This window comes from Conger conger, chromosome 8 (genome assembly GCF_963514075.1).
Source record: "Conger conger chromosome 8, fConCon1.1, whole genome shotgun sequence".
Taxonomy (NCBI): domain Eukaryota; kingdom Metazoa; phylum Chordata; class Actinopteri; order Anguilliformes; family Congridae; genus Conger; species Conger conger.
The window spans coordinates 49,380,731-49,408,056 of record NC_083767.1 but is presented as its reverse complement, the minus strand read 5'-3'; the positions used below and the strand labels follow the sequence as shown (position 1 = coordinate 49,408,056).

At 43.1% G+C, this 27,326-nt stretch overlaps 2 protein-coding genes across 3 annotated transcripts in view; both read right to left on the bottom strand.

Moving 5' to 3' along the window:
- Positions 1-1,014: 1,014 nt before the first annotated feature.
- ndufa9a (NADH:ubiquinone oxidoreductase subunit A9a) lies at positions 1,015-10,872 on the bottom strand. The gene is made up of 11 exons (XM_061251652.1): positions 10,758-10,872; positions 10,090-10,260; positions 9,361-9,458; positions 8,994-9,085; positions 8,397-8,538; positions 6,161-6,263; positions 5,101-5,171; positions 4,922-4,998; positions 4,561-4,656; positions 3,457-3,523; positions 1,015-3,356 (listed from the first exon to the last, which is right to left on the bottom strand). Exons 1-11 carry the CDS (start codon positions 10,813-10,815, stop codon positions 3,186-3,188), a joined length of 1,146 nt encoding a protein of 381 aa, XP_061107636.1. The 5' UTR covers positions 10,816-10,872; the 3' UTR covers positions 1,015-3,185.
- A 1,269-nt stretch (positions 10,873-12,141) lies between these two features.
- dyrk4 (dual-specificity tyrosine-(Y)-phosphorylation regulated kinase 4) overlaps positions 12,142-27,326 on the bottom strand; it is a 31,336-nt gene continuing 16,151 nt past the window's right edge. Inside the window, exons 1-14 of one of the 2 annotated variants that reach the window (XM_061253106.1) lie at positions 25,720-26,144; positions 22,689-22,772; positions 21,132-21,281; positions 20,649-20,796; positions 20,310-20,473; positions 19,607-19,743; positions 18,394-18,534; positions 16,333-16,471; positions 15,923-16,004; positions 15,512-15,684; positions 15,326-15,386; positions 14,811-14,940; positions 14,553-14,728; positions 12,142-14,365 (exon numbers count right to left, since the gene is read on the bottom strand). In XM_061253106.1, the coding sequence (XP_061109090.1) occupies positions 14,103-14,365; positions 14,553-14,728; positions 14,811-14,940; positions 15,326-15,386; positions 15,512-15,684; positions 15,923-16,004; positions 16,333-16,471; positions 18,394-18,534; positions 19,607-19,743; positions 20,310-20,473; positions 20,649-20,796; positions 21,132-21,281; positions 22,689-22,772; positions 25,720-25,743 (1,872 nt within the window). In that variant the 5' untranslated portion in view covers positions 25,744-26,144 and the 3' untranslated portion in view covers positions 12,142-14,102. Of the gene's footprint in view, positions 14,366-14,552; positions 14,729-14,810; positions 14,941-15,325; positions 15,387-15,511; positions 15,685-15,922; positions 16,005-16,332; positions 16,472-18,393; positions 18,535-19,606; positions 19,744-20,309; positions 20,474-20,648; positions 20,797-21,131; positions 21,282-22,688; positions 22,773-25,719; positions 26,145-27,326 lie in introns of those variants that run through there. The other variant, XM_061253105.1, reaches the window with a different exon arrangement.

Here is a 27,326-nt window from a genome sequence, read left to right as displayed (position 1 = left end):
AGTGTCTATAAGAGTGTGTAAATTGCACCTAGCTCTCTATTAATATAATTCAATTAATATTTTGGTGCACAATCTACCTGTAAATCTTTGTGTTTGAATCTACCACTTATTCCACAGGCTACAATTTTGTATGCACACTACTTTTGTTGGCCTTGCCTTTATTTGCTAAGCAAATACCCATGATGAAAATGGTCAGATGGCAGACATGGGTAACTGTATTAAATGAACTAACTAATGCACGGACTGATGGACTGCAGAGAAAAGGACTGTTCAAGCTCGCCTCCAACCTGAGGTCATCCCAGGTGAGGACAGAGGTTGTGAATGAAATGGAACAGCATTCCATTTTAGAAAATATGGGAATAAAAGCATGTAAAATATAAAACGGTGAAGAATTCCCAGTGCTATTCATGCTACGTTTATGACAGAACAAATATCCATGAATAAAATATACCAATAGTAACGATGCATTCAATGTTTTATTAAACATAAATATTTCTGTGCCTACATACTTACTATTAACATACAAAGCATGCAGTGAGGCAGGAAGCTACTTTACGTTGTATCAGCTCTAAAATTGACTGAACAAATTAATTTCTGCCCATTTATCACTTTCAGCATTCAGTGTAAAATATGCCTGTCATACTGGGCCTTTATCATAAATAAACAAACGGAGCACCCATAAGCAAAGAAAGCCCTGCCTTACATCTGGAGACCCTGAACAGGAACAGGCAGGTTTTTAATCCTTTTTTAATGGTCATATTACACATAAAAGAAACATACTTAATCCTCATGTTGTCTTCATATTATGTATGCACCATGTATGTAGCCACAGGGTAAAAAATGACCCACACTCACTCCTGTGATAAAAACCTCTTAATTGAATTTTAAGTTTTTAAGTCTTCCGGCTTCACAAAACTCAATTTAGACAAGGATTAAGATTAATCTGTGTCTGTGAAACCAGCTCATCATTTCATAACTGCAGGGTTAAAATAATACACACAATGGCTGTAGGTGTGACCACTTATAAAAATTTTTTATTTCTAATGGTAGGGTGACTCATTTGTTTCATACAAAAAAAAAGTTTAGTTAGTGCTAGTGCCATGGTCAGGTACATTACGTCAAATGGAGGAATTCTAATCATAAAAGCCATGATCCGATCAATCACAAATACGTCAATCATTTCAGCATAAACTACAAGATATTTCTGACGCATTTTATTTAGCCAACATTCCTATATTTACCCAAAAGCTAAGCAAAGTTCTTATACTGTGGAAAGACAAGCAGATTTTACATTGATTCTGTGGAAACCATGCGTTTACACTGTACCCAATCATCAGTGTGACGATGGTAGGCTGCCAAGCGCAAGCCAACTTGCTTCATAGCAAATAAACAATTTACAGATCTCAAAAATAATTTCTTAAGAAACATTCCTCAAACAAATTCGATTAAAATAATTTAATTAATGAAATACTTTTTTCCAGATCAAGTTGAGGAGAAAATTATGGAATCACTTGTATTTCTAAAACAAATACCAGAACAAGTCTGAATATGCAAATGAGTCTGTGTTTGCAGACCTGCTGTTTCACTTGGCTACTTGAAGAGAAACAAGACAGCTGTCAACTTAAACAATGGAAAGGATGGAAGTCCAACACGGAACGTGGCAAAAGATGTTGGTTTTTCCCAGTCAGCTGTGTATTAAATGTGGTGCAAGTATGTACAAAATGGGAAGGTTATAAATGCAAAACAAACAGGTAGACCACAGAAGATGTCAGAGCTTCAGGATAGAAAACTAAAGAAAACAAGGTTGAACAAGGTAGAAAACTAAAAAGCAATATGCCTTGAAAATAGAAAATGCACAACAAATGAAAAACAAATGGGCAGAAACAGGAGTCAATGTTTGTGACAGAACTGTAAGAAATCGGCTGAATGAAATGGGATTCACATACAGAGAAGCCAAACGAAAACAAGCACTAACACCTAAACAGAAGAAAACAAGGTTGCAGTGGGCTAAAGAGAAGAAATCAGTGTGGATGATGGGATGAAAGTGATATTCAGTGATGAATCACAAATCTGCATTGACCAAGGCGATGATGCTTTCGTCTGGTGCCGTTCCAATGAAACATACAAAGATAACTGCCTGAAGAAAACAAGCAAATTTCCCCAGTCATTTATGATATGGGGTTGGATGTCAGGTGAAGGACCAGGGGAGATGGCAAGCATTACCTCAACAGTCAATGCACAGGTGTACATTGAAATTTTGGATACTTCTCTCATTATTTTGGAAAGAATGAAAGATAGAATGTTTGGTGATGAGGAAGTAATTTTTCAGGATGAAAATGCATCTTGCCACAGAGCAAAGAGTGTTAAAGCTTTTCTTCAGGAAAGGCATATCAACTCAATGACATGGCCAGCAAATAGTCCGGATCTTAATCTTAATCTTAATTTATGGTGGAAATAAAATAAAAAATGGTCCATGACAAGGCTCCATCCAGCAAAGCTGGATGATGTGTCAGCTGCTATTTGAGAAAGTTGGAACCAGCTTGATGGAGACTATTTTTTTCATTAGTGCAGTCCATGCCTTGAAGAATTCAGGCCGTTATACAAGCCTGAGGAAGAGCAACAAAGTACTAATTGTGATTTTTTTTCCCCTACTTTATCTGGAAAATAATATCCTCTTAGTTATGCATTTAATTTATGAGAACTTTCACCAAGCCAGAAAGTTCAGCTGTTAAACAAAAATTGTTTTGTGTCAGATCTGTGATTTGTTTATTTGCTATGAAGTAAAAAATCGGGATGAACATCCTCCAAGTGTGCGGATTCCATCATCTTTGCCTGGGGTTGTACAGAGTGGACAGAACCTGCTGCATCAATCCTATCATTGTGGTTGAAATGTCATTATTTCAGTTACATTGTACATAGCCACTGTATAAAGAAAAAAGTTATTCCTGTGGCACGACTGAAGCATCTTCAGCATCAGACTGATTTGCAGGACATTCAAACAAAGGGGAATTTCATGGGTAGGATCATAGTAAGAGTAAAGGCAAATCCAATTAGCTCCCTCACCTTCAAGTAAAGTGACAATTCTCTAAACAAATCTTCAAACAACTTTCAGAAGTTATTTTATTATTTAGATTGAACATTTAAGTTATATACAGGAGAGTTGTAAAAGGAGAGTGTGGGGGCGTTCAGAAGTCCACGGTCTTGGCCGGCTTGGCGTCCCCCAGCTCAGCATCCAGCCAGCGGAGACGACGGTGCCGGCGCAGGACCTCGATGGCTCTCTGCTCCACAGAGGACGGCGTGATGCCCAGGTCCTCCAGCCCCGGCAGCCCGGGGTACTTCATGTCCGTGGTGTGCAGCTGAGGGGAGAAGGGCACGTCTGCTCACTGGACACGGCTAACGGCACCACGTCCGCAGCCGGGCGTTGACATTGACAGCGCGATGCTGATAAGCACTTACCCGGTCTATTTTGTCACGGGTTGTCCACGGCTCAAAGGGGTTAAGCTCAAAAAACCTCGCAGCCATACTGCAATTTGGACAAAGGGTGAAAAGGTTTAGTTTGCTTTTTCTTTCTTTTTTTTTAATTCATATTTTTTCCATATGCAGAGGTTTCATTCAGGCCAGTGTCAAATATGTAATCATTTTTACGTACATTTCTACGATACACCTGCAACCCAGGGGAACTAGCACACATTCAGAATTACACTAGATAGCCACTGAGAAAAATTTCCAAACAACCTGGTACATGTGCCGCGTATCACAATCAACCGCTAAACAAACGTTTGCGACCTGCGACCAACGCCACCAGCGCCCGTCTTTCAGACGACCAGACCAGACATGGCGTTGCCTTGGCACCCATGACCGGAGACAGCAAGGTGTGCACGGACGCAGGAGACTGAGCAAGACTGAGCAAACATCTCTCAATTCTGGTTAGCCTGCTGTGAATGTACACATGGTTCGGTTTATAATTCACTTCATTAGTTCAGTACGCTGTGTTTGGGGTGTACCTTATATGAATCGGTTCGCCATTATCGTGCATGTAACCTGCGCGCGTCACACACATGTTTCACTCCTAACCACAGCTAACTCTCCCAGGCGCACGCACACGCCTACCTCCTCTTTGTTCACATTCATTCTAATTAGATTTGTCCTTGTTTACTCTTGTGTTTGTGGTTTTGTTTCATTAATTATTTTATCACATGGTGTCCGTTTTGGCGTTGCATGACATGAGAGCCACGTGAAATTAGTCTTCTGAAGAACTCCAACCTTTAAACTTTAAAAGTTGTGGCTAGACATTTCAGAGAATAGTAATTGTATGATTACTAATTGCAGTATACACGGCTTCCCCTACATTTGTGGCGGCCACGTGAGGACTGCGACGTATACGTTTCAAATAGTCATGCTCACCATTTCGTAGGGCGTAAAAACCCTACATTCGCAACCTATCAAACGCTCAAAGAGCAAACCCTGCCTTGTGTTCAATGTTCTTAATCTGGTTTAATGGACAAGCAGAGCAGGTAAGGAGTGCAGGGCCTGTGAGCAGCCCACGCTGTGAATACTCACTGATACAGAGGGCGTGGTACAGGATACGGCACGAAAGGCCGGTGCACCACGGCATACAGGTACTCCACCAGATCGTGCAGGAGATATCGGTGAGGTCTGAGAGAGGGAAGACACGACAGGGTGCTAGGCTTCATGTAAACGCAGCAAGTATGTATTTTCCATGCTGCAGGCCGTACAGTACTATAGGAGAGTATAGGTATCCACTGTAATCCATTTAAACCCACACAAGACCCCGGAGGGACAAGGCTAATAAAGACTGCCTGCTGCAAACTCCCTTATTCTATGAACTCACTACAAGTGTCTCTGTTAAGGGAACACCACACCTGACAAGATAATCACTTGGGTTTCCACACAGCCTTACCCAACTATAGCATAGGTTTTCCCGTTGGATTCTGGGTCTTTGATGGCGCTGACAATAGCCTTGGACACATCCACCACCTAAAGGAAGAGAAACAGGCAGCCATTTTGGGTCAGGCTCCTCTACCGGGTGTGACGCGTTGAAGTGGGGTCGGGGGGGGGGGGGGGGGCAAAGGCACTCACGTGGACGGGCTGCTTGGTGGTTTTCTTCCCCAGGGCGATCAGAGGCACGGCTTTCCCAAACCAGCGCATGTCTGCCCGTGAGAAGCCAGCAGAGACGGAGCGATGACAAGAGAGAGAAAAATAAACTCAGTAACCAAGGAGTGATCAGTGCGATAACTGCCTTCACCACAAACATCCATTTCAGAATGGGCAACATCACTTGTATGAAAAGGAACGATTGAAGTTTGCTCACTGATATTCATTGGATATTCAGATGACCCCTTAATAATTATTCAGCCCTAGTAAAACAAAAACACCTTCGACTTGTCCCCTCCCCTCCATGCGTCATAGTAACTGTACACAGGCTTTATATGCATTCCTTGAAATTTCAAGTATTAACTGACTGGCCAATTCTAACTGTGTGTGGCAGACACAAACTAACAAACAATAGCTCCCTCTAATGATGCCCTTGTGAGACATTTCTTATGAATTTTGCTTATTTATAGTATATATACACACTCACTGAGCATTTTATTAGAAATTTCTTTACTTTATTACACCTACTAATTCATGCGATTATCTAATCAGCCAATTGTGTAGCAGCAGTGCAATGCACACAATCATGTAGATACGGGTCAGGAGCTTCAGTTTATGTTCACATCAGCATTCAGAACAGGGAAAAAATTTGATCCAAGTGACTTTGACTGTGGAATGATTCATGGTGGCAGAAAGGCTGGTTTGAGTATCTCAGAAACAGCTGACCTCCTGGGATTTTCACACACACGAGTCTCCAGAGTTAGCAAGAATGGTATAAAAAAATAAAAATAAAAAAAATCCAGTGAGCAGCAGTACTGCAGACAGAAATGCCTTCTTAATGTGAGAGGTCAGAGGAGAATGGCCAGACTGGTCAAAGCTGACAGGAAGGTGACAATGGTATGAAAACAGTGGTATGTAGAAGAGCTCTGAACACACAATGCATCCAAACTGTAAGTGGATAAGTGTAAAAAATACATGTAATAAATTCCTAATAAAGTGCTCGGTGAGTGTGTAAGTCTGAGAAAGTATAAATTAAGTGACGTACTTGCAAAGTGGTTGAAGAAGCGGTCTTCCCTCCCGAACATCTCTGCAGGCTTCATGATGATTGCGTCTGGGAATTCTTCTCTCACAACACTCTCCCCTACGGCCTGTAGTCAGAGTGATACAGTGATCATTATTACAGGTGATGCTGTATGATCATTATTACAGGTGATGCTGTATGATCATTATTACAGGTGACTCTGCCTGTATAATCATTATTACAGGTGATGCTGTATGATCATTATTACAGGTGATGCTGTATGATCATTATTACAGGTGATGCTGCCTGTATGATCATTATTACAGGTGATGCTGCCTGTATGATCATTATTACAGGTGATGCTGTATGATCATTATTACAGGTGACTCTGCCTGTATAATCATTATTACAGGTGATGCTGTATGATCATTATTACAGGTGATGCTGTATGATCATTATTACAGGTGATGCTGCCTGTATGATCATTATTACAGGTGACTCTGCCTGTATGATCATTATTACAGGTGACGCTGTATGATCATTATTACAGGTGATGCTGTATGATCATTATTACAGGTGATGCTGCCTGTATGATCATTATTACAGGTGATGCTGCCTGTATGATCATTATTACAGGTGATGCTGTATGATCATTATTACAGGTGACTCTGCCTGTATAATCATTATTACAGGTGATGCTGTATGATCATTATTACAGGTGATGCTGTATGATCATTATTACAGGTGATGCTGCCTGTATGATCATTATTACAGGTGACTCTGCCTGTATGATCATTATTACAGGTGACGCTGTATGATCATTATTACAGGTGATGCTGCCTGTATGATCATTATTACAGGTGATGCTGTATGATCATTATTACAGGTGACACTGTATGATCATTATTACAGGTGACTCTGCCTGTATGATCATTATTACAGGTGACTCTGCCTGTATGATCATTATTACAGGTGATGCTGTATGATCATTATTACAGGTGACTCTGCCTGTATGATCATTATTACAGGTGATGCTGTATGATCATTATTACAGGTGACGCTGTATGATCATTATTACAGGTGATGCTGCCTGTATGATCATTATTACAGGTGACGCTGTATGATCATTATTACAGGTGAGTCTGCCTGTATGATCATTATTACAGGTGATGCTGTATGATCATTATTACAGGTGAGTCTGCCTGTATGATCATTATTACAGGTGACTCTGTATGATCATTATTACAGGTGAGTCTGCCTGTATGATCATTATTACAGGTGATGCTGTATGATCATTATTACAGGTGATGCTGCCTGTATGATCATTATTACAGGTGAGTCTGCCTGTATGATCATTATTACAGGTGACTCTGTATGATCATTATTACAGGTGAGTCTGCCTGTATGATCATTATTACAGGTGACTCTGTATGATCATTATTACAGGTGATGCTGCCTGTATGATCATTATTATAGGTGATGCTGTATGATCATTATTACAGGTGAGTCTGCCTGTATGATCATTATTACAGGTGATGCTGTATGATCATTATTACAGGTGATGCTGTATGATCATTATTACAGGTGACGCTGTATGATCATTATTACAGGTGATGCTGCCTGTATGATCATTATTACAGGTGAGTCTGCCGGTATGATCATTATTACAGGTGACTCTGCCTGTATGATCATTATTACAGGTGACGCTGTATGATCATTATTACAGGTGAGTCTGCCTGTATGATCATTATTACAGGTGACTCTGCCTGTATGATCATTATTACAGGTGACGCTGTATGATCATTATTACAGGTGAGTCTGCCGGTATGATCATTATTACAGGTGACGTTGCCTGTATGATCATTATTACAGGTGACGCTGTATGATCATTATTACAGGTGACTCTGTATGATCATTATTACAGGTGACTCTGCCTGTATGATCATTATTACAGGTGATGCTGTATGATCATTATTACAGGTGACTCTGCCTGTATGATCATTATTACAGGTGACGTTGCCTGTTTGATGATTATTACAGGTGATGCTGTATGATCATTATTACAGGTGACTCTGCCTGCATGATCATTATTACAGGGGACAGTGTGTGATCATTATTACAGGGGACGCTGCCTGTACACACAATAATACAGCAGAGGTTCTCTAATAATAATGGCAGTGTTGTCAGAGTAACAGCATGCACACAGAATTGAGAAACACAGTGAGTTACACAGGTCCATTCCCTGGACAGGCTGCTGTACCTTGTTCCTCAGGTATTTGGAGGGGCTGCGGATGTCTGCGTTCAGGTGGGATAAATGGATGAACTTTGTGACGCCTGCTTGTCGGGCTGCTCTGGCTAATTCCCGAGGGATGTTCTCATAGATGTCCTGAAAACTGTAGTTACTGCATGGAAAAATAAACAAGATCCAAGTTAACCATGGTCCAGTACATCAGTCTCTCTCTCTAGAAGTACCGAGTACAGAACACTTGACTGTATTCCAAGAATACCGCAAAATAAACAGACAAATACGTCAAATGTACTGATAAGCTTTAAACATACATGGAAAATCCCAAGCAAATCTTGACATCCAATGTTTGACCAATAACTAATGGGACCGCATAGAAAAATGTTTCTGAGTATTTCCTTGAAACCTTTAAACCCATTACAGCTGACTACAGGAGAAGGAATATCACATCACCCCAACACATTCTTCAGTGCAAAAGAACGGAATTAATTACATTTCACCATCACTATCACCCACAAAACACACACACACACACACACACACACACACATTTTGGACATCTCCATTTGAAACTGTAGGGTCCAGGTTTGGCCATTTTACTCTTGTCCATACCTGGTTTCCCATTCTCGGCCCACCAAATTGATGACGACGTTGGAATGAGCCAACGCTTTTTGGATGCTCTCACGATTTCTGGCATCCCAGTCCTGAAACATGTCAGGGGAGTACATTGAGGACTGTACCACTGACATCACAGAAGCACACAGAGAAGGAGAGTGCCTTCACTTAACCCGTCACATGAAGTAACGGCTCAAAATGAAGAATGCACTCCTTTCTTCTTCATTTAAATTGATATTTCGACACAGAACTATTATCAGGGCTAATGTAATGGCAAAAAAATCATTTCTCATCGAGTTCAGTGAAGCACAAAGCTTCAAAAATGAACAGCATTTACAAAGGAATGTAAGATTAGTTAATTTACCAGGAAGATGATCTGACCCAGATCTCCCATGGGTTTCAGGTACATGATGTCATACTGGTCACACCGGTGAGGGATAATGATCTGAGTACCTATACGCCCTGTCGAGTGAAAACGCCTGTCAGTCCCGTGTGGAGCCCTACACACAGTGCCACATAAACTAGCCAAACGGACACCTGACAGGGCTCACGATGGACCTGCAGCACAACCAACCTCTAGGACCATTAAATTAAGTAAAATAGCCGGCGCCCCATCATGTGAAAACACATCCCACCACTCATAAAATCTTAGAAAGAGCTGACAGTTTACATATCAAAAGGCCTCAGCCTCTTTAATGGATACACATTTTTCACAGTTTGGAATGCTTAGTGGTTCACTGTCAGCCTGTTCCATCCTCCATAAACCCAGGAGGACAGACCCAAACATGCCAAGGCAGGCAGCCATCTGCTGCCACTATTTCCACCCTGTATTCCAAAAGATTTCCTGAGCAGTTACTGCACTGGTGAACAACACAAATAACACAGCTGAATAAAACAGACAGCAAGACTCTGAATGAGAAGAGCTGCCATTGTGCAAGGAGATGGGTAATACCATCAAAAGCCATTCCTGACTGGGTCATGCCATGGCAATTCATGACCTGCTGGACTCTCACTGCACTCACACCAGCAGTGGCTAGATGAATATCATTAAGTTTTGGCAACACCCACTGTTTACACGCATGCAATAACTCACCTAAGTGATTGACCACATATCTGCCCAGGAAGCCGGTCGCCCCAAAAACGCAGGCAGAAATTCCACTAGAGGACGAGCGCCCTCCTTTGCCACGGGGGATGACAGAATGGTGGACCTTCCTCTGCTGGACTGTCGCAGGGACGGCTGACAGCACTGCAGGTGGCCCAGCTTCTTCAGGGACAAATTAACAATATTAATACAGCTCGTCACACAATTGGGTTAGCTAAACAAACAGTGGCTGGCAAGCTTGAATATCTAGCGAGTGTCATTAGTTAACTTGGTAGCTTTATAGCTAGCTGCTTAGCTAACGTAACAATAATAGATTGCAATTAGACCTTACATGCCCCCGGCCTGGCAACCACTCGACCAATCCAGCAAAGACATTTTGGGGTGGGTATATTAGCGAATATTCTAATCACAGCTAGCGAAGTCAGTATTACAATCCAACTATTGCATTAGCACTAGCAAATGTCTTTACTAGTACTGTAGCTAAATTAGCTTGCGCCTGGTAGGTCACCGCAACGAGAGGGTCATAACATTAGTCCCCATTTTAGGTGGTCGGCGAACCCAAATCCAGTTTCGAGGTTTTTTATAAAAGCGAGCTCCGTAAATTACTCAAAGGCTTTGCCTATTTAGCTCGCAAAACCATCTGTTAAAACGAGACTTACTGGAAATCCTGGGAAGGACACTGCCAGGTCGGCGGCAGACGAAAGCCACAGCCGCCATCTTTTACTAATTCACCATGTACGGTGGCGACAGAGTGACGAAAAGACCAAAGTAAATCGCGAGTTCATTTTAAACGGACAGTCGCTGTTTATATACCCGTGCGAGGCAATTCTTGAAACCCATGTTAGAGGTTGAAAATATCTTAAAAGATTCCGAAAACACTGTATAATTGGCAATTATCCTGCTTCAGATGTTTGTGATAATGTGGTGCAAGTGTTGTGAAGGAGATACTTGACTCAATTATTTTGTAAAGATTAATTTCAATTTCCCTAATAAATTAGTGTGTAGTCACTACTGATTTTTACTAATTAGGTTGCTGCATGTTTTTGGAATTGTTTTTGTGGAGAGGAGTGTACACGAGAGTTTGCATTGATTAATTAATCAATCAAGCATTATGCAACATGATAATGCATTAATATTTAAGTTAAAGGTGTACTCCATCCATCCATCCATCCATTATCTCAACCCGCTTATCCTGATCAGGGTCGCAGGGGGCTGGAGCCTATCCCAGCATACATCGGGCGAAAGGCAGGAATACACCCTGGACAGGTCGCCAGTCTATCGCAGGGCACACACACCATTCACTCACACACTCATACCTACGGCCAATTTAGACTCTCCAATCAGCCTAACGTGCATGTCTTTGGACTGTGGGAGGAAACCGGAGTACCCGGAGGGAACCCACGCAGACACAGGGAGAACGTGCAAACTCCACACAAAGAGGCCCTGGCCGACAGGGATTCGAACCCAGGACCTCCTTGCTGTGAGGCGGCAGTGCTACCCACTGCACCATCCGTGCCGCCACGTTAAAGGTGTACTGATAAACCTATTTATTTAATTAGTGATACGACAGGAAAACTACAAATGTTTTATCCTCTTCCAGTGGGTGATAGGCTCCTGAAGTAACCAGTGGTAGAAAGAGCAAAGAAAAAAAAATCCAGCATAGTTTTTGGAGCAAACATGGACTATAGACATTATATTCTTCTATTTTAAATTAGCTTGAAAAGAGGGTATTATTTATAAATTGTCATTTAATTTGGGGGCTTCATGGTCGGTTGTGAATCCACACCATGTCAGTGAGGATCTTACAGCAGTGCCAGGCACAATTGGCTCCAGTGTTTTACGGGGGTGCCAGGGTTTCAGTTGGCTGGGATGAAAGTGCACCAGCGACCCTTGCAGTTGACCAAGTGCCCTTAAATCCACCTGTTGAACTAGACATCATGTTTCTTCCTCCGACTCAGGTCCATGCTGCTTGCTGACAGCAATGTGCTAAGAATAGGCAATGACGTCACATGCTTAGTGAACACAATTGTAGTCAGAAACAAATACGTTAAACCAACAATTTATTGTACATATAAAAAGACACTTTCATAAATTGCCTACTCCTATTTATAGTTCATACCTGGATGAGCTTGGTGTTGTAAGCTCTATGTGCCAGCATCTTACAGCTTACATTTTTCACCCCCTTCACATTCCTTTGATTTATCTTCAGATCAGACAATAAACATTCCTTGAAAATATAATGAAAAGGATTCAATATTCCTGTATTTCCCGTACACCCACAGGTACTGAAACCGAATTGATGACATGCATTTAATAACTTACATAGTGGTAGTATTTTGTCAAGATGTGTGTGGGTACTTCATGCTTTCAGCTATTCCACTTCTCTCAATTGTTTGTGCAGGTGTGATTTTACAGTCCTAGTTTAAAGGGGCTGCAATGCTAGTAGTGATACCACTGGCATACAGTGGATCTCTCCCTGGATAAGTAAACACTGAACCCCATTCTGTCATGGAGGGAAAAGTCCAGGCGCTCAATCTCACATGCCCTCACTACGTAGTGTGCTCTTTCCCATGTCATAAAGTGCAAGGGTTCTAATACTGCAAGGCACAAACTTGAAGAATCATGAAACTAAGAAAACAACACAATTAAAGAACTATACAGTTTCACAAATAATAAAAACCCTCATATTTCATTTGTTATAATACAGCAACAAGTAAAACCTTGTCTAATGTTTACATTAAACTTATGATATATATATAACAGACATCTGAATTTTATCAATGGAGTACAAAACAAAACAACAAACATTGTATGTACAGGGAAAATAACAATATACAAGTATTTCAATGTACAGGTCCTAAATAATAAATCCTAACACATATTTATCAATCTGAACAAATGTGCATAAGTGCAATAATAATAATAACATAAACATTAACAATAATAATAACCACTGTTGAGAAAGGAAACTAACACTGAAATAACACATTTCTTGCAACTGGGGCCCAAGTAAAGAATATGTGTTCACCTGGAGCAGTAAAACAAAGGATTAAGTATTCAAAAAGGTTAACTAACAGATGCAAACCCAGCTTTGACCTGTGGGGTTCTAGAAATTGAGACCCATTCATTTGGCTCTGTGTTCGCTGTGAACATGTCATTCAACTGTAGCTAATAACCCTTTATCAGACATAAGTATTCAAAATACATTTCTAAACAAAGTAATTCATATGCACTGCAAATTGGAGCTGAGCAATGGACTCATAGCAGTCAGTCACAGAGCATGAAAATAAAAATTCAGGAAAAATTCAAATAGCATCTATATGAACTTCAATCCAATATTGTACATTTCTATTTCTACCACTAGAGGGGACAATATCCCCCCTACAAACCAGAAAAGCATGTGTGAAAGCATGCATGCTGTGTATGCTACAGCTTCAAATCCTTTTTCCTGACAGGTGGAATTTTGCAATTTAATAATGTGTAAATGATTTTGTTTTCAATATATAAATTATATATAAATTCTCAAATGCTTTATCAGCAGACAGTGACAGACATTGGTTTCTTTTGCTGCTACTCTTTAGAAGTCAGGGGATAGCTAAATACCAATGAAGGGTATAATTGTATAAGAATGGAGCACATTATACTCTCACTCTCTCCCTCCCTCTGCCTCTCTGTGTTCTGCAGACAAATAAAAGCAGTGTTCACACTTGTTCACATGACTGCCTGCAGACCAAAAAACTACCAAATCTACTGAATGCAAAATCAATATAAACTGTGGGATAGGGAACAAACCACCCCCTGCAGTAAAATCAACCATGTCTGCTGCAGAGGATCAGTGCTTGATAGAAACAGAAATAGCATAGAAATAATAGAAACGGATGACCAAGCCCCACAAAACAGGAAACTCCTAAACCACGAGTCCAGTGTGTTATTTCTGACTGCTGAGGGTGCGGTTCAAATTTCCCCCAGTGTGCTAATGCTGCAGTGTGCCATGACCCTAGCTGTCATATGATGGGGGGCAGACTCTGGGCCTGCTCCTGGCAGGCCGTCTCGGTCCCTGGCTCCTGCTGGGACTTGATGATGATGTGGACCGGCCTCTCGCCCCCGGGACCTGGCTTCTCTCTAACGTCCCTGGCCCCTCCCTCGCATGTCTCCTCCTCCGCAGACGCGCCAATGGGCCGCAGGCGCTCCGCGGCGGACATCTTGCCCCCCTTCCCGGAGCTCTCTCTCTTGGTCTTGTCAAGTCCGTCAGACGCCGCCTTCTCAGCTGCGTCACAGAAAGAGGAGGTTTTGGGTCATAGCTACATTGAGGTGAACGCACATGACACAAAATGCAATGCCTAACACAGCACTGCAACACATTAAAATAACTGTGCAGGCTTCTTATTGCAGGAAGGGCTTGGGCAGTACAGTGTGAGGAAGGCTGGGTGCAGTTAGGACTCTGGCCCTCTTACCTGTCCTGTCATTGGGCGTTTTGTGGAGCGTCTGCTCGCTGTTGTCCGTGCTGCTGGAGTTCTCAGCCGGCTTCTTCACCAGTCGGGTTCTGGGGCGGAACTTGTGGAACCGGAGATCCCGAATCCACTCGTGCTGCATGGCCTCGTCGGGGGTCATGCGTTTGGAGGGGTCCCACCTGGACAGCGCACACACACAGGGTTAGGGTAGGGAGCAGGGCAGGGTCAGTGATGGGACAGCAGCAACCAGGCGGCACCTACATGAGGCAGCGCTTCAGGAAGTCCAGGAACTGTGGGTCACTTGTCTTTAACACGCTGCCCATGTCTTTGGAGTTGGGACGTCTTTTCCTCCCTTTGCTGTTTGTGATATTCCGAGGGTTGCCCTTGGAATCTGTTAAAAAGGGCAATCGATCAGTTGATGGCTACATTACATGAAATGCTTTACTGCAACTTCTTAAGTCAGAAATGCACATAGGCCAGGGTTGCCCAACCCTGTTCCTGGAGATTTACCGTCCTGTGAGTTTTCATTTCAACCATAATTTGGTGCACACGATTCAACTAAATTAGCAGCTCCAGATCTCTAGCTGTTGAGTGAGGTGTGCTTTGTTAGAATTGGAGTGAAAACCTACAGGACGGCAGATCTCCAGGAACAAGGTTGGACAACACTGACATAGACAATACTGCAGTAGCACAGTACCTTGGTGAAGTGGCAGTGCTGTAAATTAACTGCAAAAAAACATTTTGGAAATGTGACCGTCCATGTAAAAAGCACTCACCGAAAAACAACCTCTTTCTTGACGCTGTCTGGATGAAATCATTTGGTGGCAGTCCCAGCACCTGAAACATAAAAAGGCAGCATAACTTGCATGACTACAAGACAGGCAGACTTCCAAGACAGGCCAACGATTTACGCAACATGATGGCTGTGGGGAGAGGGTTCTGCCCGGCCCTGCTTTTGGTACCTCCATGATGCAGGCGATCTGCTCCACCTCACTCTCTCCCGGGAAGAGGGGGTAGCCCGTGTAGAGCTCAGCCATGATGCAGCCCAGACTCCACATATCGATGGCCATACTGTACGGATGGCCCAGGATCACCTCCGGAGAGCGGTAGAAACGACTCTGGATGTAGGTGTACACTAGTGAGAGAGAGAGAGAGAGAGAGAGAGATATAAAGAGAGAAAGGCAGAGAGAATGGTAGAGAAAGAAGGATACAAGGGAGTCAGAGAAAGGCAGAGAATGGTAGAGAAGGACAGAGAGAGAGAGATGAGAAAAAGGAGAGGGAAAAGGAAGTGTTCGGTACCACATACGGTAAGTGCGGTGGTTGTACCCATGTGTTCCAGTATCACTCAACACCCTGTGTAGGCGAGCACTCACCTCTCTGCTGCTCATAACAGCTGGAGCCGAAGTCCACCACTTTGATGCTCCCTTGACCCTTTTGCGACAGAAGGATGTTCTCCTTTAGAGGAATAAAACATGGAACACAAAATTAACTCCCTCACCCGGAAAGAGGTCTCTAGCTATTTTTACACCTCTGGCTCTTACTCATAATTTTATAGTAGCAAGGATACTGTTTTATAAGTATTAGCCATAGTTAATAGGGTAGGCGGTAGCACTGCTTTATTATTCTTAAGGCCATACCCGTAGTATCTGACATGGCTAGAGCTAATCTTGAGCCTTCATAAGAAAATCAGTGATACAAGTCAGTAAGCATGACTGTAGTACAGAGCTCTGAAAGTGTATTATAGTATAGCACAGTAAAGCACAGAGTCGGGTGTGGTCCGTACTGGCTTGAGGTCGCAGTGGATGATCTTCTCCCGGTGGAGCATCACTAAGCACTTGAGCAGTGCATGGGCGAAGCGCCGGACCAGGGCCAAGCTGAAGCCCTGGAAGTTGTTCTTTTTGATCAGCTCGTACAGGTTCGCTCTGCAAAAATCAAAAGGGAGAAACAGGATTTAATTCAATGAAATGCAATTTTATTTGTATAGCGCTTTTCACAGTAGACTGTCCCAAAGGCACTTTACAGAAGGGTGCCTCCTTCTCCTTCTTACGATCCTTTATAGTTGGAGGATCGTAAAGGTAATGTTATGATCACTGTAAATGACTTGAGTAGGAGATGAATGTAGACCCTAATGTATGCTCTCCCCTTTCCCATAACTGCTTGCTCTAATCGTATCACTCATAGCTACATGCTGACTAGACATCTGGCACTGAAGACCCTAACCCATCTTTACTGGTAGGCTGCTTTAACTGTTTAAAGCCTGGCAGCCAGCTGCATCTTTAAAGGTGCAATAATGGTCAAGAGAGAAATTTCAGCAACAAACACCCTCAAACCACAACACTGTTTATCCCTCCCCCTTCTCTGTGAATGCGCAGACGTTGAAACGCCATTGGCTGTGGCAATTAGAACCAATTTTCAACCAATGAGCTTGAATTATTGTACAGCTGTACAATGTTTTGGTACAGAGTGTTGGTGCGTCAACTGTATATTTTGAAACCCGAATTTAAGGACTATAAACACAGGCAGAGGGTGAGTCAATAATTTTATAGCGTTTCCTGCATAGAGTTTTCATTGGGTTTTTATTGTTTTATATACATTTCAGTATACAGTATTCTGTATCAATCTAACTGTTACCAAATTAAAGAGAAGTAGATAGTGATATATAAACCTGTTCTGCGTTGTAATGTATTGCATGTCACAGTACAAGTGTTATACCAGTTCCTATAACCTCTCAGAGAATCCATGGAGTATCCTTGGTTCTCTAGAAAACACAAAAATACCCAAACAGCTCAGCTCCTTGTAACTGAACCTGTTATGACAGTACCCGACTGGAAGAAAAGATAGGCCTCTAATCAAGGCATTAAGTAAGGGATTCAGTGTCTGTAACATGAGACATGGTAGCAGTATCAGACGTCCTGTAAAGGTCAGTCAGCCAGTAGAGGAGGTTGTTTCTCCTATCGGTTGGCAAGATTACACCCGCACCCCCACTCCCTCTGCCTCCCTAAAGGCATATAGGTCTTATCCAGAACATTCCCAACCCTGACTGGGTAACACAACTTAAAGACCTTGCTTGACAGTATATCTACCCAGATTCATGCAAGCTCCATACCTTTGTGGATGATTTTGCATGCATGTTCAGATTCTTGTTCCAGGATTTTTTTCCCTCTATTTTTAAAAATACATATTTTATCCATAATTTCTCAAGGTATGCTACCCATAAAACAGGGCAAAATAGAGGTGGGAGACTGGGTAATGACTGTTAATCCTTGGAAAAGGTTAAAAAACCACGACAGCTTACTGGGTGGCTCATCCTGTAAAGGCGTTGTTCTAATGCATGGATGGGATAAAATCCCAACCGTGCCACTGACTCTGGCTGAAATGGCCATAGCATTACCCAGGGTTAGTACGGGGTCAACTGACTGAGATCTGCATCTCTTCACTCTGCAGGTCCTGCTGCTGGTTGTTTGGGTGGCCACAGTCTGCTTGCTAAAGCTGCACATAGTGCGTCTTCATATCTGTGCGAGCTTGGCTTGTGGGATGCAGTGTGAAAAGAAGCAGCTGATAACACTGCATGCTTTGGAGGAAAATACAGGATGAGTCTGTGTACAATTATTTACTCCAAATTGGTGAAAAAGTTGTTATCCCACAAGCAGTATATTCATTTGGGATATTTCTGAAAGGCTGGTTATGTTAGAGAACCACGGTCAACAGCAAAAGCACCAATGATAAACCAGACAGCAAGAGCTATTCTGAGGTTCCTGGTTCTGCCACATGATCTTATTTCACCAGAGGGCTTTGACTGCATCTGACCCCCAGAAATGTTTCAGAAGAGCGAAACAGCACTCACCCCAGGAGCTCAAAGGAGATACAGAGGTGGTTTCGAAAGTAGAAGTACTCCTTCATGTGGATAACGTTATGGCAGTTGTCCCGGTCCTTCCTCCTGATTGCATCCAGGATTTTCAGCTCCACGAGCGCTTGGTGGTGAAACCTGCATCCAGCAACAGCTAGAGTCAGGCCACATGCACACTGCTGTCTTTACATTAAAACAATTAATAACAAAAATTTGTACTGCAGTAGTGCCTTGTTGATATGACTCTAAACTGACAAGCTATTAGGCTAATGAGTCAGTGGCATGCTGGCAATGTCTGAACAATGTTTTAATTGGCTGTCAGGCTGTGGTCCACAGAAACCTATTGCAAACCCATGACATGACCAGCTTATAAACAGTCTTTGATTTGATTGTGAGTCTTATTATTATTTTCTTTACACTGAAGTTCTGTGCAGCGGTCCTCTGCTCTGTCTAGAAAGCTGAACAAGGACAGGTTTGAATGCTCCAAACATGCAATAAACACTCTCACTGAGGGGCAGAGTGGAGAGTGGACAGACTCAAACAGGCTTATGCTTCTTGTGTCACACTTTGTATTCTAAATTATTCAAAAGCTCTAAGGCTGAAAGCATCAGAGTCAACTAGAGAGCAAAAGAGTCTGAAAGCAACAGATCACCTGATCACCTGTGGACAGGCGAAGTGACACACGCACACACAAACACCCCCACACACACACTCGTAGGCATGTTGCTTTAGCACCCAGATCTTGAACACAGTGACCTAACAGTGTCCCTAGGAATACATTTGTAAGGCGATCAATCTTGTGGGTGACCTTCTAAGCACACCACACAGAGGGTGTGAGTTGCAGCTTGGCATCAGCTTTTTTCACAAGTCAACAAGCACAGAGCAGAGAAATGGCATGAATGCTGACACCCTAGAGTGACATGGGCTCACGGCGTGTTGCTACCCTGAAAACCAGTGCAATTATCATGATTTATTATTTATATTATTTGAGTCACTGAGTACTATTTATAATGCTGAGTAAGTACAATACAAAAAGATTAACTGAATTTAATTGAACATGCCAATATACAACTCCATGAACCACCAAGCTATTATATTACTCTAGCTCAATAAACCTCACCACATTGCACAATCTTAAAGTTAGATCTAATTCCACAGAAAGAGTCTGTTATGTTCTCTAGGATAGACTTCAGAGGACCCCCCCCATCACCTTTTCTTGTTGCGAATGACCTTTATGGCCACCAGCTCATTGGTCTTGTGGTCCAGACATTTTAGGACTTGTCCAAAGGATCCTTTTCCAATCACCTCTAGCACCTCAAAGCGATAGCCGATGTGGTCGTTCAGGACCTAGGTAATCATAGAAATCCATCAGGGTTCCCACAAATAAAGTTTGCGCTATACAATAACCAATTCATATATTGTGGGAAACTGTGATTTTTTGGACAGGAACACAACTGGAAGGGTAGTTTTTGACAAGGAAATTAGCTACTTTGTGGCTCTAGCACTAGCCTACATACTGTAGCCATTAGCAGCCTGTGTGACAGTTAAATTGTGTGCTGTCTTGTGAATCGCTGGGCTATGCTGTTTGTTTCAATTGGTGCACTGCGGGGTTGTTATGAACAAGGGAGTTCCCCGGGTGGAGCAGTCAAGCCATATGAATAAACAATGACCACCCCAGTGACACTGAGGAATGTCCCTGAGAGCCTCCATGAAGAAAGGAACCAGACTTACACTGATTTGTTTCAGACAACCTAGTGGCAGGGCTAGACCTTCTGACCCAGCTCTAATCTCCAAATGGTTATTGTGAGGTGCCAGAAAGGGGGGCTATAGTAGGTCAAGGAATCGGGTTACTGTGTCAAATCTTCCTTTTTATTACAGTAAGACAATTATCATGGCTTGGGAGTGAATACAACCTTGATGTAGCTGCCGTGCTCGTCGTCATAACCACAGTTCTGCGGCGTCCCCTGGGATCCCTCAATCTTCTCTGTGTCCAGACCCAGGTACCAGATCTCAGAGTAATCCATGATCTCCTCCTGCTCAAACTCAGTCAGCCGCTCCTGGAAGTTCTGCAGAGCCTCTGCACAGGAGGGGAGGGGGTAAGATCGATTTTAACATCTCCCTATTGCAAAATCTCACACACATAAACACACACACCCGCACACAGGTATGTACACACACGTGCACACACACATACACACTCACCCAGATAAATATATGTGCCTGGTTCAGCAAAAAGACATGGTGCACTCTACCTGTGGGTGACATGGGCAGCCGCAGCCCTTCAAAAGATTTCTCCTTCTCCAGCTTGTTGGAGAGGCTCTTGGTGCTGTTGGATTCAGACAGGTTCTCTGTGGAGGTGCTGATGCGCGTGGGGAACTGAACCACCCTTGGCCTCTCCTCCTGTCAATCACAAAGGGAAAGGGGGTCAACCATCATCACACTTCCTCCCACTGTCCTTTTCAAAAATGGCTTCCAGTCCTTCTGACGTCACATCACAAGCTCGTTCTCAGGGGTCTGACATAGAAACAACACTGAATCCAAAAAGAGCTGAATGTTCAGGACTTAAAATTTCTGAAATAATCAATTTTAGCCAAGGATTGTTAAAAAAACTTTGCTATCATAGTAATTATGCGAGTGCCTATTTAAAGTGAGATATAAGGTGGCTGCAGCTGCAAATACAGAAATAATTGGGCAGACAGACCAAAATTAGATCTGAAAAATGAAAATGGTGGCACCTGCTGCGTCTGGTAGCTGTTCTGAGTGCCCTTGTTGGTGATGTGGGGCAGGATGCTGTCGGGCTGCTGTGGGGCCTTGGCGTTACTGACCACCACCTGCTTGATGGGTGCTTCCAGTTGGGGCAGTGTGCCTACACCTGTACCAAGCTTCTACATACAAAGAACAGGAAGAGAACAAGTGGGCACACCTGGGTCAAATATATATATATATATTTTTGGATTCAAATACATTTCTGTGCTCGATTAACCTTTAACCTGCAATTAAGCCAACCAAGAGGACCAGGACCATTTTTGAGAGTAGTTCACCAGACAAACTCAGTAAAGGGTAACAAATGTATTTGAATCCAAAAACAATTGTGCATTTGACCCAGGGCTGCAAGTGGGTTTAAGAAAACTACAGAGGATGGCAGATCTGTCAAGTCTGTATAGGATCTGTGCCCCATCCCCATCTTTACAGTGCTGTGGCTAAGGTTGCCAGTACTCTCACCCACCCTCCCAAACCCCCCCCACCCCCACCCCGGCTGCAGGTGGAATTACATTACCCAGTAGGGTGACAGTGAAGAGGAGACAAAGCCAGGAGGTCTGGGCTTGACAAAGGCTGTCACTGCCACCTCAGTAGGGGAGCTGAACCTGACACTTACACATCCCGAGGACCAGTGGGACTATAAGCAAAGGCTGAAGCTCAGCTTCAGGTGTGTCCCTGTATTCCTCCTCTGTGTTGAAACGGGGACTCTATTTATAGGGACCAGTATTTTAATAGCAAGCCTGCGAGCCACTGCAGTATCTGCCAGCTTCAGATCAGGCCTGGAGACTACAGATAAATATAGCTGCATGGCACTCTGTCTGAACAGCCTGCAAGAAATACAGTATGTACTGTACCACTCCTGACACACACTGCATGCTGCAATGGCAAAGCTAAGCTGCTAAAAGCAGCCTTGCAATCTGTGACAGTGAAGAGATCAGCGGCCATTAGCTCTCTCCTCAAGAGGAGATTGTTGTCCTGACAACTTATTATTATGACCTGCCTGTGGGGCTCGCCTTCAGTTCAGGACACCGGAGAGAGGGGGCCTTCCCAGTCAATCTCAGGCAACTTAAAACATTAAACATTAATGCGCTCTCTCACATTGGTGAGAACAAAAGGATTAAGGGGGTGGGTGGGTGGGTGGTTTATCTGCTCTTAGGAGCTCCAGGTACTTACAGCCCCCAAGCAACCTTAATCCTAACCCAAATAACCCAAACCATTTAATTACAAGAAAGATAACTGGCCTAGGTTCAATGTTCTCAGGTGAAAAACTGCTTTTTTAGTAGTGATAGGAGAGCCAAAACTCTGAAATGAGAAAAGCCAACATGTGTTGGAATGTCCATTTGAACCAACCACAGTGCTTTCTTTAGATAGGTGTGTCCTTTAGATTTGGTTTGTTTCATAGGAGTTAGTGACTGACCGCATAATGTCGCGCCAGTGTCACCCATTACTGGGGCCCACAAGGACTCATTTTCCCATTAGCACCTTGTGTCGGTATCCATGGAGATTGGGTGGGGATTGTGCGTTAAGCTTACCTGCTGATAGGGCCTGCTGGATCCCAGTCTGTTGCCTTCAGATGGAAATCTCTGAGGGTGGGGGAAGACATCAGGTCTTGTTGACTGTGTTGGGGGGGGGGGGGGGGAGGAGGGAGGGAGGGCGGAAAGAAAGAAGAAGGTTGTTTAACAAGGGGCAGAAAAGAACACAGATGATCCACGTACCGCATTTCAGGCAATTACAGACTTATCAGGTCACCTTATCCAGTGTCTGCGGTGAATGCAGACAGATGTAATGGATACAACACAACCGTGTTTATGCTCCTTTAAGCCCTACACATGCTTTATGTACCTAACACTGCAGTCTTCAGCATATGTATCATAGGCTTGTAACTTCAGATTAATGCTGCTATCGCCAGAGTCTCTGCTATCGCAGAACTCTCGCTGTTAGCACATCAGGGTCTCGCAGATGCCAGCCTGTGGCAGCAGAGGAGGCTACTTGTCCCCCACGAGCTGTGGAGGCACAGTCGCTCCTAAAACAGGGGTTCCCTTGTTTTAGGAGCCCACACCAACAATGTCCTCCTCAGTCCTCCCTTGCTCCACTTTGGCTGGCAGAGGCAGTGAGAGCTAAAATTGGTTGGGTTGGCCGAGGTCTGACTCGGGAAGTATGTGGCTGTATTTTCAGGTCTTCAGGGGCACTGGCCCCCTGACAGAATATTGCTCTGAGCCCCCTACCTTGCTGGAATTTCTGTGGGCCCTTTCCAGCTGTGCCCCTCTCCCACTGCCCCAAGCTGTGGGCCCCTAGCATCATCAATCATTACCCTGTGCGATGTGTGTGTTTGTATATGAATGAGCTGTTCTGTCCAATCATTACATTACATTAATGGCATTTGGCAGACACCCTTATCCAGTGCGACATACAGTTGATTAGACTAAGCAGGAGACAATCCTCCCCAGGAGGGTTAAGGCTGTGCAAATCTTATTGTGGCTAGACCGGGGATCGAACCGCTGACCTTGTGGGTCCCAGTCATGTACCTTAGCCACTACACGACAGGCCACCCAATCGATGGCAGTACTGAAAGGGAATGACCATACAGGGGACACCCCACGCTCAGAACCACGCAAGGTTATCTCCACTCTGCTCCAATGCCGAATCTGAGACACGGCCACAGAACTCCCATTCAAATATTTACACCCGCAACATTCTTGGTAACTCAACCTGCGAGGCCCCCGGGCGGGACTCTGGGAGGTAGCGTGCTACTGTATGTCGGTCACTGTGGCAACACACGGGGTGGGACAGGTGCACTGCAGCATGTGACCAGCAGACAGGCAATCTGGAGCTCAGGTGAAGCCTGGTTATGCAGCATGTGACCAGCAGACAGGCAATCTGGAGCTCAAGTGAAGCCTGGTTATGCAGCACGTGACCAGCAGACAGGCAATCTGGAGGGGCACAGCTGGAAAGGGCCCACAGAAATTCCAGCAAGGTAGGGGGCTCAGAGCAATATTCTGTCAGGGGGCCAGTGCCCCTGAAGACCTGAAAACACACACCTACACACACCACAAACACACACACAAACACCTACACACACCACAAACACACACACACCCACACACCTACACACACCACAAACACACACACACACACACCTACACACACCACAAACACACACACACACACACACACCTACACACACCACAAACACACACGCACACACGCGCAGCACAAACACACACACACCTATACATACCACAAAGACACACCATAAACACACATACCTACACACACACCACAAACACACAAGCAATAGTAGGAAAATCTATTTTATTTTTTAACCAAAATATTATTTTTAAGATACACTAAAGATGAGATAAAAATCTATGTTATTCAAAATACATTAGGAATTTGTATAAACGTCAACAGCCTGGAACCTGGGAGATTTAAATGTTTCATTTTTAATCATTTGTGCAGATTATTTGGTATCAAGGAAAGTCCGGAAAAGCATGTGGTAGCATTCTCCTCTTTACTGGAGTCAGCTGTTTTCTCTCAAGGTCAAGGTCTTCCCCAAAGCTTTTTAATGGGAGAAACAGTGCCATAATGTTCATACATGGTCACACAGACATTTAATCTTCATGCTTCAAGTATGATGAAAACAGGTCTCTAGGCTATTCGAATGAGAAGGATACATACATATTTCTTCAGTCCCTGATATTCATATTTTTCTAAGAACAATTCATGACAGTGCACAGATAACTGACAAATCACATGAAAGTAATGTAAAGGATTTACAGTGTGTGCAATGTTTGGACACAAGTTATGCTATTCCATTCTATTTTATCGAATAGAATAAGTGTATTTTCCCCATGGGGAACATCGGGACTATGACTATTATGGCAGTAAATGTAAATAATAACCATGACACAAGCTTCATTCTTCAGTGCAACTCAAGAATTAAAATCATAAAAGAAAACCTGAACTCAACTACATATTTATAAGAATATTCACAAGGCAGGAGAAAGCTACTATAATATGACTATGTTTCCTGGTGTACCATACTATTAAGTCAGGAACTGTAGTTTTATCAATACTCACTGTAACTGTCAATAGCACTGAAACACTTAAGAAACTGAGAACTCAATGCAGATGATGAACTATAGAAGAAATATGTGAGACGTCCATCTCAAAATAAAACTATATAAATATAGCACGTCGGAGAGAAGACGCGACTGGTAGTGAAGAAATCCAAAGACTGACTGTAAGCTACAATTGGATACAGAGTAATAATGTAATTAAAAACGTGGTTTTATCGCGTACTGTACACCGTCCAGTGCTAAATAAACACATGGCCCTCAGTTAAAGCTTGCATTTAGCAAAATGTACGATCATCGCTTCATAAGAAACACGTGTTATACAAGGCAGACTGCGTTAAAACAAGCTAACAATAACAAAACTGCAAAGAACGAACGTATAGAAAAACATTAAATTGCACTGTCATCATTTGTTCACGAGTACGACGAATCAAGATTTAAAACAGTCATGCTACTGCAGACAATGCGCATTTTATTTTCGTCTCACCTTGGTATTAATTTCAGGAAACATGCCGTTATGATACCGGTGTTCTCTTTAGCATTCCAGTGTCAATACTGCACACAGTGTACGTACGTAGTAAGTTCCACTACTACAAAATCCAGGTTGTGGCTTTGCTCGAGCACATCGCAACTCCTCCGAACGCGTGGGATTCGTGTTCTGCCTTCGGTGCTCTTCGTAAATCACTTTTTAGGTAGGTGTCAGCAGAAGGTACTCAACAGACAGACCTGTTGTTAGTTTGGAAAGACAAAACAGTCCAGCTTATCTCCGGCTCAAGCCAGCGCTGCCCTCTTCGGTACAATTCTGGGCTATAGGTTCAGAAAAACTGTCGTCAGCAGGAGATTAAGTACACGGGGCAAGCTGTTAGTGTATTCGCCTTGACGCGTACGCTACGTCTCCAGAGAAGCCACCTGTTTAGGTTTTCGCATTTGACAGCTGGAACTCCGAATATAGATTTGTTTTTGTCCCGTCACCTAACTGTAAACTGACGCTCCTAGGAAAATCCAAGAGCTGCAGCACCAACGCGCAAACGTGATATTTCTGTGCCACTGCGTGGCTTATGGCAAAACCACACAATTGCTCTAGAAATCGATCGCTGTTACTAGAAGTAGCACACGGCACGCACTGTTATTCTGAAATGTCTTTCTTGTAAATCTTCTGCCATAATGGTCTTGGCGCGTAACAACACACGTACTGCACACATTTTGCCAGGTAGGGTTGGGTCAGTTTGGTAATTACACGTTACAGTGTATATCATTTGGTTATTGGTTACTCAGGAACATGAGTTAAAAAAACACGAATCCCTAACTCTATGCAAGGTGCCTGATCATTAGCTATTACCCACGACTGATGTCAGTGGAAATGCGAAATAATTGTGCATTTCATAGAAAATGTAACAAAGAAAGTTTATTTAGCGATCAGACCTACAAATGACGATGGAACTTTTATATTGATCATTTAATAAATGATTAAACATGGTTTCATTAATTATGCTTACGCTGTTCGAATTATCTCAGGAACAGAAAAAATAGGACCATTTAATTACGCCTCGGCAGCTCTGTAATCCTTTGAACTGTATAGTAGTCAGAGTGTAACATCAAGTCTGTCAATCAATACTAATAATTAGTCATGGGGGATAATTATTGCCATTATCTGTTATCAATTTACTTCACAGTCTGTTTTTGAGTCCTTCCCTTCTCAAAAGAATTCCCTTGTAATATTTATTGGTGATTAGTGGTTGTATATTTGGATTATAAATCCAAATGATGGGTGGGAGCATTGAAATACCGGAGAAACTGAGAACTCAATGTAAATAATGAACTATAGGAGAGTAAGAGGTGAGACGTCCATCTTCTGATCTGAGTTGGCTATGTATGGTCTCTGGACTCATAGGTAAACGGTTAACTGAGTTTAATTAATGCTGGACGTGTACAGCAGTTAATCATGACCATGAATCATAAATATTTATAAATATAGCTTGTAGGAGAGAAGGCACGACTGGAAGTAAAACGACTGACTGTAGGCTACAACTGAATATAGATTAATAATGTATTTAAGAATGTGCATTTATGATGCACTGTGTTCAAAATGTAGCA